The sequence below is a fragment of the Garra rufa genome, chromosome 14 (assembly GCF_049309525.1).
Source record: "Garra rufa chromosome 14, GarRuf1.0, whole genome shotgun sequence".
Classification (NCBI taxonomy): Eukaryota; Metazoa; Chordata; class Actinopteri; order Cypriniformes; family Cyprinidae; genus Garra; species Garra rufa.
Window position 1 is genome coordinate 22,931,544 of NC_133374.1, and position 20,679 is coordinate 22,952,222.

The window sequence follows — 20,679 nt, forward strand, 5'->3', positions numbered from 1 at the left end:
AAAATCTTTGTTTGTGGTCTGCTGAAGAAACAAAGTCACCTACATCTTGGATGCCCTGGGGGTAAGCAGATAAGCATCAAATTTTCATTTTTGGGTGAACTATCCCTTTAATATTGCTAGAAAATTACTGCGTTTTGCCTATTCGCGATACTGGAAATGCGATAGCGTCAAACAGGTTTCCCAAACTCTCCCCTTGTCTGCCAATGGTTTGGCAGTTTGTCTGTGCACATTAATTTGGGTTGTGCTGCAACTTTTTTTAACCTTTTTAAAGATTAATTACAATATTATTTTTATTTTAATAATTACACACTTAAGCTTTAATGTAAAGATAGTACAAATACATTTGATATCCATTCAGCTATGCTAAAACAAATATTACACTTTTAATGCATTCAAGTTACATTTGCAAGAGAAAGGATTAAGACATGGACTGCCTTTAAGCTCTTTAACATCTCCTCGCAAAATTGTACATAATTGCATGGCAGAAAGTGATCTTGAATCTTTACGATAAGTGCTGCATTATGCCACTGTGCATTTTGACCTGTTAAAAGTGATCGCCAATGCCCTGAGAAAGCCTTTTTAAAGACTCAGTAAACATTACCACAAATGTTCATTATTCAGTGCGTCTCCTCTGTCCACCCACAAACAAAAACTCTGCCACATCCCATTTCTTATTTGCATAACTCAAACCTGGATGTCACAGATTAGATCTGTTTCAAAAATATTCTCAGTTGTGTGCTTCCAGTGCAGGTAACATTTCAGTCTCTTGTTGACAGACCATGCAGATAAGGTCATTCTTGCTGTAGGGTCTCTCTCCAGCTGAAGCTGTGGTTGGGCCCGTGAGTTAAAGGAAGAATTGGTGGGTCCACTAGCTGCCAGACTCCTGAGTCCCCCTGCTCCTCACAGGCACACAGACCCAGGTATGGAATCTGGACGAAAAGATCGACTCACATATTTAAAGTACAAACATCAAATGTTTAAAGTAAAAAGGATGAAACTAACCTTTCGAACTACTTGCACAAAATCTTTAGGATTCTGAGGAGAAAGGCCCTGCATCTGCCGAGTACAGGCCTCCAGAGTGGAAGCATGTCCCACAAATAGAATATTTTTTCCTAATGTAAAAAAGGAGGGTATTAGTAAAGAGTTATATAGGTTTAAATAGTAAAAGTAAAACTTTTAATCACTCACCCTTATTTTTGCAGTACGCCAAAATGTCTTTGGTCACCTGGTGGCTGCGACTAATGTACGTGTCATACGCCTCCGAGATGGATAGTTTGCTAATGGGGATGTGAGGTCTGCAGAAAGGCAACTGTCAATCAGGATGGAATTTGATGTGTAAATAGCTTCCACACTGTATATGATCACTACATTTGTTACCTGTATGTTGTGTCTACATTAAGGTTGGACGCAGCTAGATCTGTGGGGGGTATCCAAGCAGGCAAAGATGTTCCTGACACCCATTTAGTCCACTCAAAAAGCCCAGGCTCCACTCGAATGCTTATTCTGCCATCTTGCTGCATTCCTAGAAAAGGGTCAGAAAGCATTTAAAGAGATCACTTTAAAAATGAAAATTCTGTCATTAATTACTCATCCTCATGTCGTTCCGAACTCGCAAGACCTTTGTTTGTCTTCGGAACACAAATTATATTTTTTATGAAATGCGAGAGCTTTCTCACCCTGCGTAGACAGCAACTGACACATTCAAGGTCTAGAAAGGTAGTAAGGATATCGATAAAACAGTCCATGCAATATCAGTGGTTCAACCTTAATTTTATAAAGCTACAAGAATGCACATTCTCAAGAGTACTATGTCAAAAAAAAGTCACTGAAAGCTCTCGGATTTCATTACAAATATCTTAATTTATTTTCTAAAGATGAACTGAAATCTTGCGGGTTTGAAACAACATTAGGGTGAGTAATTAATGATATAATACTTGTCTTTTTTGTGTGAACTGTCCCTTTAAATATAACAATTTTATTGAAAAGTCGACTAATATAGTGAACACATAAGCAACATGGAACTTTCTGGAAAATTTTAGTTTAATACAAGCTTTCAATTGTCAGAATTATAATGTTAATCTACTTGTGGATAGAAAAAAGAAAATAACTATATTTTCCAGATCATATTTTACAAACAAAGTACTGTTCAAATGTTTGGGGTTGGAATTATTATTATTATTTTTTAAATACTTATGTTCACCAAGGATGCATTTATTTATTTGATCAAAAATACAGATAAAAAACAACAATATTGTCAAATGATTTTACAATTTAGTAATTATTTACAATGTAGACTGTATTCTTCTACTTTAATATATTTTAAAATGTAATTTATTCCAGCGATGGCAAATTTTCTGAATTTTTAGCAGCTATTACTCCACATGATCACATGATCCTTCAGAAATTATTCTAATATGCTGATTTGAAGCTCAATTAAAATTTCTTACTATTACCAATGTTATTATGAAAACACATGTGCTGCTTAATACTTTTGTGGAAGCTATGATGCATATTCACTATTCTTTGACAGCATTTTTTAAAGAACTATAACATTATACACTTATTTAGTCTCTTTTGATCAATTTAAGGCATCCTTGCTGTATAAAAGTTTTTTTTTTTACTTAAAAATCTTGCTAACTGAACAATTGTGTATTTACATTTGAGGTCAAAAGTTTACAAACACCATGCAGAATCTGCAAAATGTTAATTATTTTACCAAAATAAGAGGGATCATACAAAACGCATGTTATTTTCTTTTTAGCACTTACCTGAATAAGATATTTCACATAAGAGACGTTTAAGGTAAAAAGAGAATCAGTGAGCATTTAAACCTTCTGTATAGTTGCATATGAGTCCCTCAGTTGTCCTCAGTGTGAAAAGATGGATCTCAAAATCATATAGTCATTGTTGGAAAGGGTTAAATACATAAAAATGCTGAAAAACCAAATACTTTGTGGGACCTGAAGGATTTTTCTGATGAACAGCGGGCAGCTGTTCAGGACAAACAAAGGACTTATGAACAGCTATCACTAAACCAAAAAACACCGCTGTGGATCATTCACATAACAACACAGTATTAAGAATAAAAAAACCTTTGAAAGGGGTCATTTTTATAAATTCAACTACTATTTCTGTTGTGGACTATATGTAAAAGTCTTTTATGTGAAATAAATTATCTTATTTAGGTCAGTACTAAATAAAACACTAACTCTTATTTTGGTAAAATAATTCAGATTTTTGAAAGTTGACCTCAACTGTATAACATTTTTTTAATTTTTCACAGTATAAATTGAGTCTTTATACATGAAAGTATATAGCTACCTTTTATATTTTAAGAAAGAAGTCTCTATGGCATCTAAAAGATTTAAAACCCCTGGTCTAAAAGACATTCTCCAATTGGAATTTTCCTGTAGACATGCTGCCAACAGATTCCTGACTACAGTACGTACCTCTGAGGATTTCATGAGCTGTCTGGACACATCGGAGACTGGGCGAGCAGTACACAAAATCAATAGTGGTATTACTTTCCAGCAGAGCCTCACCTGGAAATCAGATGGATCACATAAAAAGAGCATGATAAACAATTCACTTGGTGAACTCATGTGAACATCATAACACTGTGCAGACATACCCACTATCTTTGCCTGTGTAGCTCCAACCACTGTGATAGGAGCGTCCATTTCATAGTCCCTGTGTGCTCCACCCCAGGCAGGTAGTGCAGCGGGCATATTCAGGTTACCCCTCACATACCTGCCTACAGAAAGACAAACTGAGCTTGCAGACTAACTGTACCATGTGAGCGAGGCACCACGACCCGTCTGTTCAAATTACCTTTAGAGTCGGAACACTGTGAGAACCAGTGTTTCCCAAACACAACATCCATTCTCTCTCCATGCCGACATACAAACAGGGTTCTTTTAGGGGTCCGAGACTGGATGTTAGAGCGGAGCACCTATCACCGACAACACAAAAATGCTTTAATGAATCATTCAGATCATTAGTATCCAAGTTTATTTTGAACTAAACAGTGAAAAATGTTGGAAATGGACCTTTTTCACATTTCTGGGTTCCTCAGCAGCGGAATAGTCATAATTGGGTAAACTACACAAGCAGTGAATCGGAGAGTACCACAAATAATTTTTTATTTTAATTTCATTTGCTCAAACAGCAAAAGAAAAAAGGACTATGTATGTATGTATGTACATGCATTAAAAAAAAAAAAAAAAAAAAAAAAAAAATATATATATATATATATATATATATATTAAAACCTTGAAGATTTACAATGCTAATGACCATTGAAATGCATTATCACAGTCTTGTGAAAAGGGTCCATGTTACTTTTATTGCTGTAATGTATAGTAATAGGCACCTGCATAGGTTGACAAATAACACTCAAGATGGCAGACTCTCCCAACTTTGAGTTTTCAAAGCATCGAATGTTAAGCAGACCATCCAATGATTTGCTCTCCTTGCAACCCTTTTCCGAAGGGGAAGTACAAAAGAAGGAGTGTGACCTGTTTAAAAAGCATAGAGATAAATGCCCTGCAGAACTTTGTATTCTTAACATTTAAGACATTTAATTAAGACAGTGAAGTGAGATTACAGTGATAAAAAAGGATTTTGACATTTTCTGACAATGTATGTGGTGTTAGCCACAATGCTAGGATGTTGGAAGTTGTGAAATGTTTTGTTTTTTTAAATGCTTTATGTATTTACTTTGAATTTTGGGGTTTGTTTCAATGCTTAAAGGGATAGTTCTTGCTGCTTTATAGGCCTTGAGCGGTTAAATACACACACTTGTACGTGTCAAAATGCCTATTTTTGCAAGTATCCTCGTTAAACACAGTAATGTAGGTCTTAAGTGAAAGTAAACAGCTAAGAAAGAAAATGTGTAACAGTATATTGGATCCGGGCAGCTCTTAAAGTGACAGCAGTCTAATATTCCTGCTGTTTGTCATTCATGTTAATCAAACAACAAAAAAGAGAAAATCTCTCACTGCTCTTGACTAAAACACGCTTGTAACTTTAATAATAAGAAATTTATATTTAATTTACACAGTGAAGAATATGCAGTGTTTTTATACATATGATTACTTTATACAATGTATGTAGCATTTCTTGTTTATTTATTCTACTGTAGTTTTTTTTTTTGTCTGATTTCTTTTAATTAGTTTCTTATTTAATCGCTGACTGTTTACTTGTCTTCAGCGAGCATTATTTGTTTTCTTTGTTTGGTTGTTTTTTTATTTAGGCTAGTATTATTTTTTTGTGATATAATCCCCTTCACACAGCAATCCCGATAAACTGCCGTAAAATTACCAGTATGACTTTACAGGTAAAAACAAAAATATCCTGTTCACACAGGCAACGGCATTCTGGCTTTTTAACAGTAAGAGACCTTTCACACATCAGCATTAAAATGTGGGTAAATTCTGTAATGTCAGCAAAAGCACTTAAGTTTCACTATCTGTCTAATTTGACAACAAAGTATGAGTGACATGCATAAGGGGATGATCAAACAGAACGCGTTTTTGCTCTTATAAACTCGAGATGTGCATAATAGTATCCATCTGCAGAGCCGCAGCACTGATGAATGAGAAAGAAGGCTGGGTCTTTTTTTTTTCTGTGTAAACTATCCCATTAAGTCTCGCTGAGAACTGATCAAACTTGTACAGCACATAATTTGGAGAACCTACCCATGGAAGACCCACGTGTCACACTCATCAGCAGGGCTCACATAGTTTTCAGGCAGCAGTCCAGAGATGCCTGTACCCAGAGACGTGCCGTACACCCAGCCCTCACTAGTGCTCATTTGCTCCACTGTAGATGAGAAGATAAAGTCTCCTGGCACCAGTTCCAGCTCATCGTCGTTCTGAGGAGTGTAGGGGTACATCACTCGCAAAGTCTGACAATAAAAAAAGAAGTCAGCATTAAAGTCCATTTTTGTGAACTAGCAAAGAATTTTAACTGAAAAAACAAAACAAAACAAAATTAGTCTAACAGTAGGCTTTAAACCAAACACATAAGGCTTAATTGAGCCTTACCTCGTGATTCGCAAATCGTATGTCCCGTGAGAAGAGGGCAGCCAGCCAATCACAACCTAGCTTGACCTCAATCCCTCTTGACAACTTTTCCAAGGTAGAATAATGATTGGGTGGGAAGTGATAGGCTAAAGTCAAATGAAGCTGCTTTTTATGGGGTTCCAAGTGAACATCTATAAAATAAATGAAGAGTTATGAGCATTTTTATGAATTAATTCTCTATTCAAATAAACAACATTTTGTTTAAAGAATCAGTATCTTTTTTTTTTCATTTGAAAACAGTTTAAAAAGATAAAATATCTAAAATGTTTAATTTACAATTTATCTTTGAAAAATATAAATTTAAAGTGACAGTTCACTCAAAAATAAAAATTCATTCATCGTTAGCTCACCCTCATCTCTTTCTTTTTTCAGTAAAAAATGACATATTTGCAGATCTTATCCATACATTGAAAGCATATAGTATAACTATAAAAAAGGACAAATTAGCACCAGAAACACATAAAAACTTGTTTGGTATACTATAGTGCCTTTCGAAAGTATTCATACTCCTTCATTGTTTCCCCCGTTTTGTTAAACGCAAAGGCAGCATTTTCGTTTAGTTCACCCAAAAATGAAAATTACCCCATGATTTGCTCACCCTCAAGCCATCGTAGGTGTATATGACTTTCTTATTTCAGACAAATGCAATCAGAGTTACATTAAAAAATGTCCTGGCTCTTACAAGCTTTTTGTTGGCAGTGAATAGCTGTGACTATTCAATAGTCCAATAGACGTCCAATAAAGTGTGTCAATCCATCATAAACTGTGCACGGCTCCGGGGGGTTAATAAAGGCCTCCTAAAGTGAATCAATGTGTTTGTTGATAATTTAAGTTTTGCAAATACCCTGCTTTTATTATGTTAAAGCAGCTTGGACATTCTACTAAATTTCTTCATCTGTGTTCCAAATTAGAAAGAAATAAAGTCATACGGGTTTGGAATGACTTGAGGATGAGTAATGAGCTGATTAGAAACCAAAAAAAACGTGAGCACTATGCAGGCACCATCTGTGACAAATGCTCAGATCACGCCTCCCCACCAGCTTTAGCAGCAGCCTCCACCGCAAAGTCAGCCGCAAACTTCTTCAGCGACTCAGCCACCTGCTCCTCTACGAAGAGGCCTATGAAGTTAGTGGAGGTGTAGAGTTCCAGTGGCAGAGGGCTGGGGAAACGTCCTCTCCACTGATTGACTGCAGACTGCAGAGCTTCACACAGAGCCACTAGTTTATTGTCTGGACACTGCAAATACATAAAACGAAGAAATGTCAAATTCAGCAACATAGGAATAAGACATCAAGATAAAAACAGAAACTGTGACTCACCATAAAGAACTGGCAGAGTGTGATGTGTGGGAATATGTTGTGAGCTTTGTTTTTTCCACAAGTCAAGCGAGACTGCTGCCAGAAATGAGAAAGCTGGTTTTGTAAAGGCCCACTGGGCCGCAGATACAGCACATACTCTCTGGGTAAAGGGTCGTCCAGGAAAGGGTCGTCCAAATGAGAGAAAAGCCTATGGAGACATATACATGACCATGCACATGTAAAGTAGCAAATAATGTCTTCGTAATTGCATCTGTCATCAAGAAATTCTTATTATGTATAGAACAACTGGATTGACTCAAATAAACCACTAGAGGGTGGTACAATTCCTCAAGAAAAGCAAATTCAAGAGGAGTGTGTTTAGGAAAGCTCACCAATCACATGCAAGCTGAACACTTCTGCCTCCAGTTGATGCCAGAGCTTTCAATCTGTAAAGAGAGCATATTTTAGAATTACCACCAGCATTCATTTTGCATCCAAAAGATTGATATAAGAATATAGATAGAACATTTGTGGACTGTATTTTGCAATGGGTGCCTTGCTTTATTGGGAAAAAAAAAACCTTTAGTTTTATTTTGAATATAATTTTGTGGATAATTTTAGAGGGGTTTTGGCCACTTTTCCAGCCTGGCCAGGCTGGGAGACCAGCTAAAACCAGCTACTTCCAGCTAGTCCATTTTTTTTTTTCAGCAGGGCATATAGCCCACAAGAGAAAATAATAGTTGAATTTATAAAAATGACCCTGTTCAAAAATTTGCATTTGCTTGATTTTTAATACTGTATTGTTACCTAAATGATCCACAGCTGTTTTTTGTTTGTTTGTTTGTTTTTTAGTGATAGTTGTTCATGGGTCCCTTGTTTGTTTTGAACAGTTAAACTGCCTGCTTTTCTTCATAAAAATCCTTCAGGTCCCACAAATTCTTTGGTTTTACAGCATATTTGTGTATTTGAACCCTTTCCAACAATGACTGTATGAGTTGAGATCCATCTTTTTCACACTGAGGACAACTGAGAGACTCATATGCAAATATTACAGAAGGTTCAAACGCTCACTGATGCTCCAGAAGAAAAAACGACACATTAAGAGCTGGGGGTGTAAACTTTTGAACAGAATGAGGATGTGTACATTTTTCTTATTTTGCCTAAATATCATATTTTTCCATTTAGTACTGCCCTTCAAAATCAAAAAGTTTTCACCGTCCTCGTCTCTTAATGCATCGTGTTTCCTTGAAAGCTCACACACACACACACACACACACACACACACACACACACACACACACACACACACACACACACACAAAAAAAACCACAGCTGTGGATCATTCAGGTAACAACACAGTATTAAGAATCAAATGTATGTAAACTTTTGAACAGGGTTATTTTTTATAAATTCAAGTAGTATTTTTTCTTGTGGACTATATGTAAAAATCTTTTTTGTCAGATATCTTATTCAAGTCAGTACTAAAAAAAAATAACATGACTTTTGTATGATCCTTCTTATTTTGGTAAAATAATTACCATTTTACAGATTCTGCAAGGTGTATGTAAACTTTTTAAGCCTTCAACTGTAAATGCAAAATGGATGTAATGTTTTCGGACATTTGATTGCAAGTTATTTACAATTGTATTATGGTTTAAATTTTAAATTCAATGCAACATGAGAGTGATTTTTTTGCCTCACATAGCCATAGGTAGGATTTTATTCATATTTATATGTAATTTCACAATTAATCGATTGTAATTTCAAATGTCTTTGAAATATGGTTAAAGTGCACTGCCTGATGTACTGACACTCAATGTATATTTTTCAAAACATCAACAAGTGTGTACTTCTTTAAAGCACTTTAAAATGTTTAATTTGACATTTATTACAGCATGCACTTTTTTAAAAGTGTACACAAGTGCATTAAGAAAGGTCATGAAAGTATACTGTCTTTAAAGGGACAGTTCACCCAAAAATTTTAATATCTTAATTTGTGTTCTGAAGATAGACAAAGGTCTTAGAGGTTTGGAACGACACGAAGGTGAGTAATTAATGACAGAATTTTCATTTTTGGGTGAACTATGCCTTTAAGTACACTTTAGTTGCCTTTTGTTCCATTAATATTATATATACACTTTTAAGTACACTACAAGTGCACATTTAAAACAATTAAGCACACTTCTTTTTCACACAAAATATCTCTAGTGCGCTGTCTAGCTAGTAATTTACTGCAAAAGATTTCTTCTTTTCTAGGTATTCCATTCTAAGTTTATCACTAAATTTAATGTTAAAAAAAACTGTGTGGAACCTATGCACGCAAGTTCATTAAGCATGTTCTGCTGTGCAGGCCTCAGTGAGCATATGATATCTGTGTGTCATTTTTGAATCGAATAGACTATAAACTCACACTATGACTCCATGAGGTCTGTGACAGTGGAAACTGTGGGTAAAATGAGATGAGTTTACATTTTTATGATTTATGACATGCAAGTCAGTGAAAAAGCTCATAAGCTGTGTGAGAGAGCTGATTATCACACTTGTCTTGCACATCAGTGTCTCATACAAAGTGCGATTGCTTCTTGAAGTGAGAATACTGCTTTAAAAAGCAAGAAGATTTTTAGGATCAACTTTAAATAGAAAGTGTTCCAGTATTTAATGCAGATGGGCCATATTTTCTTTTATCTTCTTTGAGTTTTGAAAAGATAAAGACAGAATTTGCTGAATTGCTGTCTTCATTTTTAAAAGTTAATAAGAAGTTAATAAAACGATGCACTAGTTGCATAGTTTACTAGCTGCAAATAAAACAGTAATTATTGGAGTAAGTTTTATGAAAAAAATACTATTTCAGTCTTTCTACTTCAAAAGTTTATGTTTAATTCAATATTAATTATTAAGTATATATACTTACTTGACCTCTTTGTAATTAAGTGTGAAATTTATTAGCAATTTCAGTTTCTACACCAAATTGTTTTTTAGTATTACAGTAACAAATCTGTGACCTAGCAGTTTGGCTACACAGTCACACCAGAACAACTCTTTTTTTTTTTTTTTCATAAAAATATAATAATTAATAATATAATCAAAATAATTTAAATACTGCAATTGAAGGATTTTTTAAGTGACTGACATTTAAATTGATATTTTCACTTTTATACAATATTGCAATATGCATAAGACATGTCTTTAGAAGCCTTTTTATGTCAATCGCCTTAATAAAGCTTTAAAAATTTTTACTTTTAAACTATGTTGCAATATATTGCAACGTATATCCATATATGCATACAAAAAAATCTTTTGTGCTTTAATAAATCTTTTGTTCTTGTCTAAAATTGACCAGGCTCACGAATAATAAGATAATATGTGTAACCTATATGAGTAATAATGTTCAGTCATGAAAATTGATGTCTACATATGATAAAGAACACCCTAATTTGCCATTTCCAGAACACCTGGAACTTCATATAATTAGAAGACATAACAAATTGAACAACATCTGTGTGACCAAATAACCGTCCCAATGAACAAAAATACATTGTTAGATGGTTTCTGTTCTGAAAGCTCAACCGAATGACTAATGAGAAAATAACTTTGGTTACATGGGATCGTGGAGTGTATTAGTGTTTCAGCCTGTGAGAACAGGTCATCATAAGACTCATAAGGCCTCTTTTCAACTATTACCGCTGAAGCGAAACCTCAGGGTATACCAGGACTTCCCCTGAGCTACTTCAAACAGGAAATAGTTCACCAAAAGCCATGGCCAGTCTGTGTGTTTGTTTGCTGTGAACCTGATCTCTTAGAATAAAGAATTGCGTTAACAACATTGTAAAAAGCAGAAGCAAGGATAGGGTTAACCAGATGTGACAGACAACATAGCAAGAAAGGCAAATGAGAGTAAAAACAGACTTCTATGCGACGGCTTGAACTGTTTTTTCAAGACAAAGCACAGCCCAGCAAACAAATTTTTTCTTTGTTTCAGTATGAGGAAGGCACATTGCAAATAAAATGTATCTTTATCAATTACTGAGTATTAATTAACAGCATTCAATATGATACATCTAAACATAAATGACCAAATATAAAAAAACAATACTCTAACAAACGGATTATGAAAATTCAATCAAACATTGAAATTTAAAATAGTGCTATGATCACTCAACAACATTCAAATAATTAACATTATAAATAAGATTTTCAGGCGAATTTGTGCCAAAATATCTGTTCATTAATTTTTTATGTTAATTTTTCTATTTTTAATATATATTATAATATAGTATAATAAGACAATATTATATGATATGGTTAGATGCATGCTATTATTGCATTTAACATTTTTTTCCCCATTTTATCAGAACAGAACTGCACTTTTTCATAGTAAAAGCATCCCAGATCAAGTCATCTGTTTCTATACTAATTCTTTTTTTATCCCATTTATTGGAAAAGCTCCTTAATTATTAACATGCATACCAAGCGTGATAGAGAAAACATCTACGCATTAAAGTTTAAAGAAGGTCGTAAGTAATATTTTCCTTACAAAAAAACAAATATGCATTTTGAATCAAGATAAAAAAAAAAAAAAACTGAATAACCGCCCACACACGCCACACTCACAACTGTCATGTCTTTATATGCCTTTTTATGTCTTACAAGCTATTTCCTATTTATCCTGTATTACTCATGTACAATCTGAAGATGAAGGTGCCGTGGGGTGATTCTTTACAAATTCCAGTGACACATACGATAACGAATCAATTATGACTGAACACGGAAAGCTGTGATCAGCAAGTCTTCCACCTATATTTGGCTTAATGAAGTATGATATATGATATATAAATGATCTAAAGGAGATAATATTTTTTTTTATATTTATACCAAGACGTGCAACAGCAACCAGCAGCTTGCAAACAAGAATTACTTTACAGTCTTAACACAATTAAGAATAGTTTATTTTATTGTTCTTTTTTATTTAGTTCTATTTTTTGTCCTTATGTAATGATGCATATAACTGTTTTCTACAAATCACTCCAGATAATCTCCACAAAGTGTCTTTTCATAATCGTCCAGCTGACCAAACAGCTTGAACACACCTTTAACTTGGCTCTTTGGGGAAATCCCACAGCTCAGACCTCTGCATCCTTAAGTTTCCTGTTTACAGACCTTCCGTTTAGCCTGATTCTTTGCCAAGACACTCAAGAGAGTCACTGCAATCCAAAACAATGCTTTCAACCACTAGTTTTACAGACAGATGATCCAGTGTCTACAGTGTATTTTAAGAGATTCACTATTGCCGTATTGAACTGTTGCATTCAACTCATGGAAATTTATTAAAATTGTTGAAGGATAAGTTCCCTGCCAGAAAAAAAATTCCTGATAATTTACACACCCCCATGTCATCCAAGATGTTCTTTCTTTTTTCAGTTGAAAAGAAATTAAGGTTTTTGAGCAGAACAGGATTTTTCTCCATATAGCAGACTTCAATTGGACCCAACGGGTTGAAGGTCCAAATTGCAGTTTCAATGCAGCTTCAAAGGGCTCTACAAGATCTCAGCTGAAAAATAAAGGTCTTATCTATCAAAACTATTGGTCATTTAAAAAAAAAAAAAAAAAAAAAAAAAAAAAAATTATAAAAAACTATACACAGTGCCTTGCGAAAGTATTCATACCCCTTTATTTTTTTTTTTCCCCCACATTTTGTTACGTTGCTGTCTTATGTTAAACTGCTTTAAATTACTTTTTCCTTTATCTTTATTAAAGTTAAGTATATTTATTAAAAATAAGTATTCATACCCTTATCTGGAACAGTTTAAATTTAGCTCAGGAGCATTCTTATTGCTTGTAGATGTTACTACACTTGAATGAAGTTAACCTGTAGTAAATTAAATTGAATGGGTATGATTTGGAAAGGCACACAGCTGAAAAAGCATATCAGAGGAAAAACCAAGCCCTGAGGTAAAAAAAAAAAAAAAAGGTCTATAGAGCTCAGAGACAGGATTGCATCAAGCCACACATCTGGGGAAGAGTTCAGAAAAACTTCTGCTGCATTGAAGGTTCACAAAAGCATTTAGTCCCTGTTACCCTTTAATGGAAGAAGTTTGAAACAACCACGACTCATCCTAGAGCTGGCCTTCTTGCCAAACTGAACAATTGATGGAGAAGGCCCTTGTTTAGACTGGTGACCAAGAAGCTGATGGTCACTCTAGTTGAGCTCCATGATCATACAGTATATGCAGATTGGAGAATCTTACAGAAGGACAAACATTGCTTCAACACTTCACTGATCTGGACTTTATGGTGGTGTGGCAAGATTCAATCCTCTCCTCAGTGAAGACACATGAAAACACATTTGGCATTTGCAAAAAAGCACATAAAAGACCCTCTGTGAGAAACAAGATTCTGTGGTCTGATGAACCAGATTCCAAGCATCATGTTTGATGGAAAGCAGCTCTGCTTTCCACCTGCACAGTAGCATCCCAAAAGTAATTTGTGCTGGTAGCAACCTCACGCTGTGGGGCTGGGGCTGTTTTTCAGCGACAGGGACTGAGGGACTCATCAAGAGTAGAAGAAAAGCTCAATGCACCAAAATATTGAGATAGACTTAAAAACAATGTCCAGAGTATTCAGAACCTCAGAGTGGGCAGAAGGTTCACCTTCCAACAGGACAATGACACTAAACACACAGCAAGAGCAGCTTATAGACAACTCTGTGAATGTCCTTGAGTGGCCCAGCCAGAGCCTGGGCTTGAACCAAATCATTTCTGTAGAAACCTGAAAATGTCTGCCAGACCCTATCCAACCCAACAGAGCTTGAGAGGTGAAGAATGGCAGATAATTGCCAAATGTTGATGTGCAAATCTTGTTGCATCATACCCTAAAAGGCTTGCTGCTGTGGCCATCCAGGAATAGACGTTTGACACCCCTGGCACCCCATAAGGCAGCAACATAACAAAACATGAAAAATAATGAAGGGATATGAATACTTTCACAACGAAAAAATGACAATTGCTTGTATTGCACTAGCTCGACTTACGGATTACGTAGTCACATTGGAAAGATCACGCATGACGTAGGCTGGAGTACAGACCCAGTGTTTACAAAGCGAACATGCAAAGAAAATCAAACACTCTTTATAAAAAAAGTATAGCAACAATGTTGGATGCTTTTGAAGTTGGGAGAGAAAATGAGCTGGAGTTTTTGAACCAAAGTACACAGTCGAAGAACTAACCACGCATAATTACATATAACTAGTGACAGACGTGAATTTGTGGTTAAAAAGTAAATTGTTTATTTATTTATTTTTTAAATGGCCGATCGTTTCGCTAGATAAGACTCTTATTTCTTGGCTGGGATCGTGTAGAGCCCTCTGAAGCTGCATTGAAACTGCAATTTCAATGAAAAAAAGTCAAACAAATCTGTTAACTCCCATTGAAGCCCACTATATAGAGAAAAACCCTGGAATGTTTTCCTCAAAAACCTTAATTTCTTTTTAACTCAGGAGAGAAAGACATCTTGGACTACATGGGGGTGAGTTATTATCAGGAAATTTTTTATTCTGGATGTGAACTAATCCTTTAAACAAGGAAGGATTAAATAAGTTAAACATTTAAAAAAAAACTTGGGATCAACCATCAAGCATAATTAAAAGTGAGAATAAAGACATTTATAATGTAAAAATTTTACCAACCCCGAACTTTTGAAATTGCATTTTCTGTTTTTCCAAAACGATAGCCAACAATGGCAAAAGGTGGAGCTGTATCCTTGTGTGTCTTCCAGAGCTTAAGAGAGTGAGCAGGAGGGTGGAAGGACAGCCACATTTGGACACACGGCTCTCATTCTGGCAACCGCACAACCGCCACAGATGGCGGACTCACAAATGAGAGAACACACACTGATACAGGCCCCTTATAAACAGTGGAGGAGTGGAAGAGTAGGCTGACTTTATAACAACTGCCTTTGTGGATCCCACTCTTGTGCCTGTGCCTGTTTTTTCAGCGGTGAAGGAGAGGTTCGCTCTCTACTGATGCTTGCGTGCTGGCCTACATCTGTTTCCTTTATCCCAGCAGCCACCGAGGGAGCTGAGCCAAAGAGGAAGAAGAAAAAGATACGATTGATCTCACTGACGCCCGGCAAGAGTAACAAACAGACGCTATCCCACAAGCCCCGAGGCCTGCAAGTACCAGCTGCCAACCCTGCCACACGGGGAACCAACGAAGGGAAGAGCGCACAGCTGTCCGTCCCAAAATATGGCCAGCCAACACCTGCAGGCCTGTCGGCAAATGTGGCCAACTGTGTGGCCAAACTGACAGCCCACTTGTTTGTTTCCACAAGAACATCACATCAGAACCATGAAATGCATCCTCACAGGCTGCGAGAGACATAATATGGTCTTTTAATATGGAAGATGATCAAGATCTGTGTGTTTATGCACTGGGAGGTCAGGGTCGCTATCTCATCTCTCGGTTGCGTGTCATATTTCAGGAAGGAAGTTGATGACATTTACACAGCGTGACCGACCCTGAGACAAAACCACAGTGATGCAGCATTATAATATGCACAGACTGGCTAGTGGTACATGCTACCTTTTGACAAGACAGTAAGGGTGATATATGGATGAGCAACAGAATAACGAGAATGACTGGGTAGTGTAGTCAGACTTAACGGTTCACCCAAGAATTAAAATTCTGCTATTTTGTCATCACTCACCCTCATGTTGTTCCAAACCTGTATGACTTTTTCTACTGTGAACACAGAGGACATTTTCAAGAATATCAAATTTTAATGTAGTGAAAGTAAGAGAGGGCTAGCTGTCAATCTTCAAAATGACAAAATTCACCCTAAAACTATCACTAAAGTAGACCAAATGACTCAAACACTACAAATTATTCACTTTAATTATCTTAACTTGAACTCTGTAAGAAAAGCTGGGAGAAAAGTTGTTCAATTGAATGAATCATACTTGTGAATCAAATCTCTTTAAATAATCTGTTTTAACAGTATACAAAACTAGTTTGAATGATTCTACTGATCAGTATGATTCTATAGACTGATAGACCAATCTATGGACCAATTTTACTAATTGGAATGAATGTACTGATCAAAATCATACTGATTTGAATGATTCTAATCACAGGAATGATTATAATTATAACAATTCTACTGATTGGAATAATTCTACAGAATTGAATGATTGGAAATTATAATGATTCTAATGATGAAATTACTGAATAGAATAATTCTACTGATCGGAAAAAATCTAATGAATACAATAATGCTCATTAAAATGATTCTACAGATCAGTTAATAATGAATTAAATTTCTAAATGTGACCATGGGCCACAAAACCAGTCATAATTAAATTGAGACTAATATATTGTCTGAAATCTGAATAAATAAGTTTTCCATTGATGTATTGTTTGTTAGGATAGGACAATATTTGGCCTAGATACAACTATTTGAAAATCTGGAATCTTAGGGTGCAAAAAAATCTAAATATTGAGAAAATCGCCTTTAAAGTTGTCCGAATGAAGTTCTTAGCAATGCATATTACTAATCAGAAATTAAGTTTTTATATATTTACGGTGGAAAATTAACAAAATATCTTCATCTTTACTTAATATCCTAAAGATTTTTGGCATAAAAGGAAAATCTATAATTTTGACCCATACAATGTATTTTTGGCTTTTGCTACTAATATACCCATGCTACTTAAGACTGGTTTTGTGTTTCTGGGTCACATATATTTCTCACACAAAGTCTTATTTAGTTTCATTATAAGGACAAGACAAAATTCCAGTTTTGTTTTTCCGGTCCCACTTTATGTTAGTATGTTTTTACATTGTACTTATATATTTTTTAAAATACCTGCATTTAATAACATCTGTAATACATTTCTGTAATTACATTTATAGTTACACTGTTGATCCATCACTTACACCATAACCCACCCTTAAACCTACACATACCACCAAAACTGTCCATAACCTTATCTGTATCCCACCTCAATAGCAGCAAAAGCGTTTTGCAATTCAGTATGAACATAAGTACATTGTACTTATTTTTTTTATGCAAGTACATTACCAGTCAAACGTTTTTGAACAGTAAGATTTTTAATGTTTTTTAAAGAAGTCTCTTTTGCACACCAAGCCTGCATTTATTTGATCCAAAGTACAGCAAACACAGTAATTAAAAAATTACTATTTAAAATAAGTTTTGTATTTGAATATATTTTAAAATGTAACTTATTCCTGTGATTTCAAAGCTTAATTTTTAGCTTCATTACTCCAGTCACATGATCCTTCAAAAATCACACTGCAAAAAATGCTTTTCTTACTTAGATTTTTTTTTACTTTTTTCCAGCCAAAATATCTAAAAATTCTTGAATCAGGAAGGATTTTCTAGACAAGTAAAAAAAAAATGTCTTGTTTTTAGTAAAAACAAGTCAAAATTAAGTGAGTTTTTGCTTAAAACAAGCAAAATAATCTGCCAATGGGGTAAGAAAAATAATCTAGCTGTCTGCTTGAAATAAGATTTTTTTTTTAGACAAGTAAAAATAATTTTCTTGTTTTAAGCGAAAACTCACTTCATTTTGACTTGTTTTTACTAAAAACAAGAAAATTATTTTTACTTGTCTAGAAAATCCTTCCTTATTCAAGAATTTGTATTGTATTGTAAAATTTCGATATTTTGGCTGGAAACAAGACAAAAAATCGAAGTAAGAAAAGCATTTTTTGCAGTGCATTCTAATATTCGGATTTGCTGCTCAATTTTTTTTTAATTATTATTATGTTGAAAACAGCCAGGTACAATTTTTCAGGTTTCTTTGATGAACAGAAAGTTTAGAAGAACAGCATTTATCTGAAAAGGAAATCTTTTGTAACATTATACATGTCTTTATCATCAATTTTAATCAATTTAAAGCATCATTGCTAAATAAAAGTGTTTTATTTTGGATCAAATAAATGCAAGCTGGTTAGCATAAGAAACTTCTTAAAAAAAACACACACACAAAAACTCTTACTGTTCTATGTATTGTACATAAAAGTTAAGGCCACCTACTATAAAGTGGGACCATTTTCCACAGAAGAAGGTCAGACCTATAAGTTTGGAACAGCATGAAGGTGAACAAAAGATGACATCATTTTCAGTTTTCATCAATCTTACCAAAAAATAATTTCCAAATGCAACAGGACCAAACGAGTAAACACCAAGACCACAAAAAAAAAGAAAAAAGAAAATAGAATCTTCCCACACAATACTGAGTGCTGCTTTAATTTTGAACAGCTGCATAGTCTTGGGTTTTCTCATTTATGTGCCAAAATAAGAATGGAAAAAAACACCTTGTGACTTACAAATCATTCATGCTGTAATGAGCACAGATGTTCCTCTTCACATGTTACAGGACACATTTACCATCTCGTTGCACTGATAAGTTGTATCTCAGTCGGTTCAGTCAGGTAGGGGCACCAACATGAGTATGCCAGACATATCTGACACATCTGTATCTGTATGCTAGGGGGGCCCCCAAACTTTGGAACTATTATTATTTTTTACATGTTTTAACCATTAATAGTGTACTAAAATAAAATTGCTGTTATAAAATTAAATAAAATCTGTAAATTATAGAAACGCTTAGTGAGAGCGAACATGCTGTACTGTCACTTAAAAATACAACACATGACATTAATGACGCAAAGAAGCACTTGCACGGTGGCCCAAAGCAATAACATAAAAAGGTTAAAAAATTATCTTACAAATTGGGTATAGTATCAAAATTAGAATTATTAATTTTTAATATTTATTTTGCTATGGTTAGTGCCTTATGTAATTATTTAAAAAAAGAGAGAAAGAGAGAATGAAGAGGGCCTTTAAACTGTTCATGGTGACCCTGACATCAGGGCAACTGAAAGCTCTTAACTCTGAAAGAGTCTTTCACAGGAAATCAAGGGCAGTTCATTGTGGTTATGTGGGTCAATACATCCATAAAGGAGACAGAGAAAAATTATTATTAATAACTCTTATGACTACATATGACACATGCTAGTTAATACAAAAGCATAAGTGCCTTTACATACAACATTTATCTTTTAATTTATTTATTTTAATTGCCCGAGGGCAGACTAAAGACAGACATATTACATCATTTAACAGGTCACATTGTCTGGATAAATTAGATATAAATTTGACTAAATATCTGACAAATACAATAAAAGATTTTGTTACTTTTATTTTATTTGCTCTTTTTTTCTAATTTTGTAAATATAATATTAGATTATATATACACTACCTGTAAACTATAATTCACAATAGTCAATGACATCTTCAAATAACATAATTGCATCTATACACTGCTTTAAACATAATTCCCTAGTTTAAATCGTACTCTCGGTGTTTTTTTTTTTTTGACACAATTACCAAAAATAGCTGGCAGACTTTCTCTTGTGTGATGCCTAATGTGGCTGCAAAAGCACATCAGTGACCTGAATGGCAAACAATTGAAAGTATTTCTTGTGCAAACCACATATTAGAAAGCATTTGCAGTGCAGGATAACCATTGTTTTCAGTTTCGTGACTTTATACCGACTTGCACTGAGCTCCCCTCAGTGACAATTTAATTTGGTTCGATAACGAATTTTCACAATGAATATTTGAAGAAGAACGCCATCATATATGATTAATATGGCACTTACGCTCTCTGCTGAGGAAATCCCATCGAGAGCAGCACGTCCAGATTGGATCCATGTTTGACAGAGACGCAACTGTTCTGTCTCAGTCTGCGTGGAATTATCTTTGAGTAAAGATCCTCCTTTGCTGCCATCCTTCAGTCCCATCAAATGATACTGACGATAGTCGAAGACGACACATCCACATCTGCTTATTTAGCGATTTACACTATGACTACAAGCATAATCGTCCCTCCTCCTGACAGCGGCAGCCTATGTTTGTATACAGTAGTAATACAGTAGATTAACAAGCTACAGTACAGATAATGGCCGTGTGTCAAAACCTATTGGACTGCCTTCCTACTAAACAACATTTTGGATACCACATGCGCCTTTCGAGTCAGAACACGGCAGCACATTTGAGCAACGCGCCTGTATGTCCAAAAATGCTGTCTAAGTAGGCAGGTCACGAGGTTTTGAGACACAGCCCAAGTAATATGAGTGTCAAACAGCGATAAGTAACCTTTGCAGAATCGTCTTAATGTTAAGGCTGATTACATTTTACCGTTTATTGTGTCACACATGATCTACAATAACAAACAAATTAACATTGCGTACTTAAGTATGGTACTAATGTT

At 34.9% G+C, this 20,679-nt stretch overlaps 1 protein-coding gene across 1 annotated transcript; it reads right to left on the bottom strand.

Moving 5' to 3' along the window:
- Positions 1 to 359: 359 nt before the first annotated feature.
- Positions 360 to 20,461, bottom strand: ubash3bb (ubiquitin associated and SH3 domain containing Bb). The gene is made up of 14 exons (XM_073817241.1): positions 20,069 to 20,461; positions 7,777 to 7,830; positions 7,406 to 7,592; positions 7,124 to 7,322; positions 6,048 to 6,217; positions 5,700 to 5,908; positions 4,373 to 4,517; positions 3,832 to 3,952; positions 3,632 to 3,754; positions 3,450 to 3,542; positions 1,378 to 1,522; positions 1,189 to 1,295; positions 1,003 to 1,112; positions 360 to 929 (listed from the first exon to the last, which is right to left on the bottom strand). Exons 1-14 carry the CDS (start codon positions 20,194 to 20,196, stop codon positions 792 to 794), a joined length of 1,929 nt encoding a protein of 642 aa, XP_073673342.1. The 5' UTR covers positions 20,197 to 20,461; the 3' UTR covers positions 360 to 791.
- Between the last annotated feature and the right edge of the window lie 218 nt (positions 20,462 to 20,679).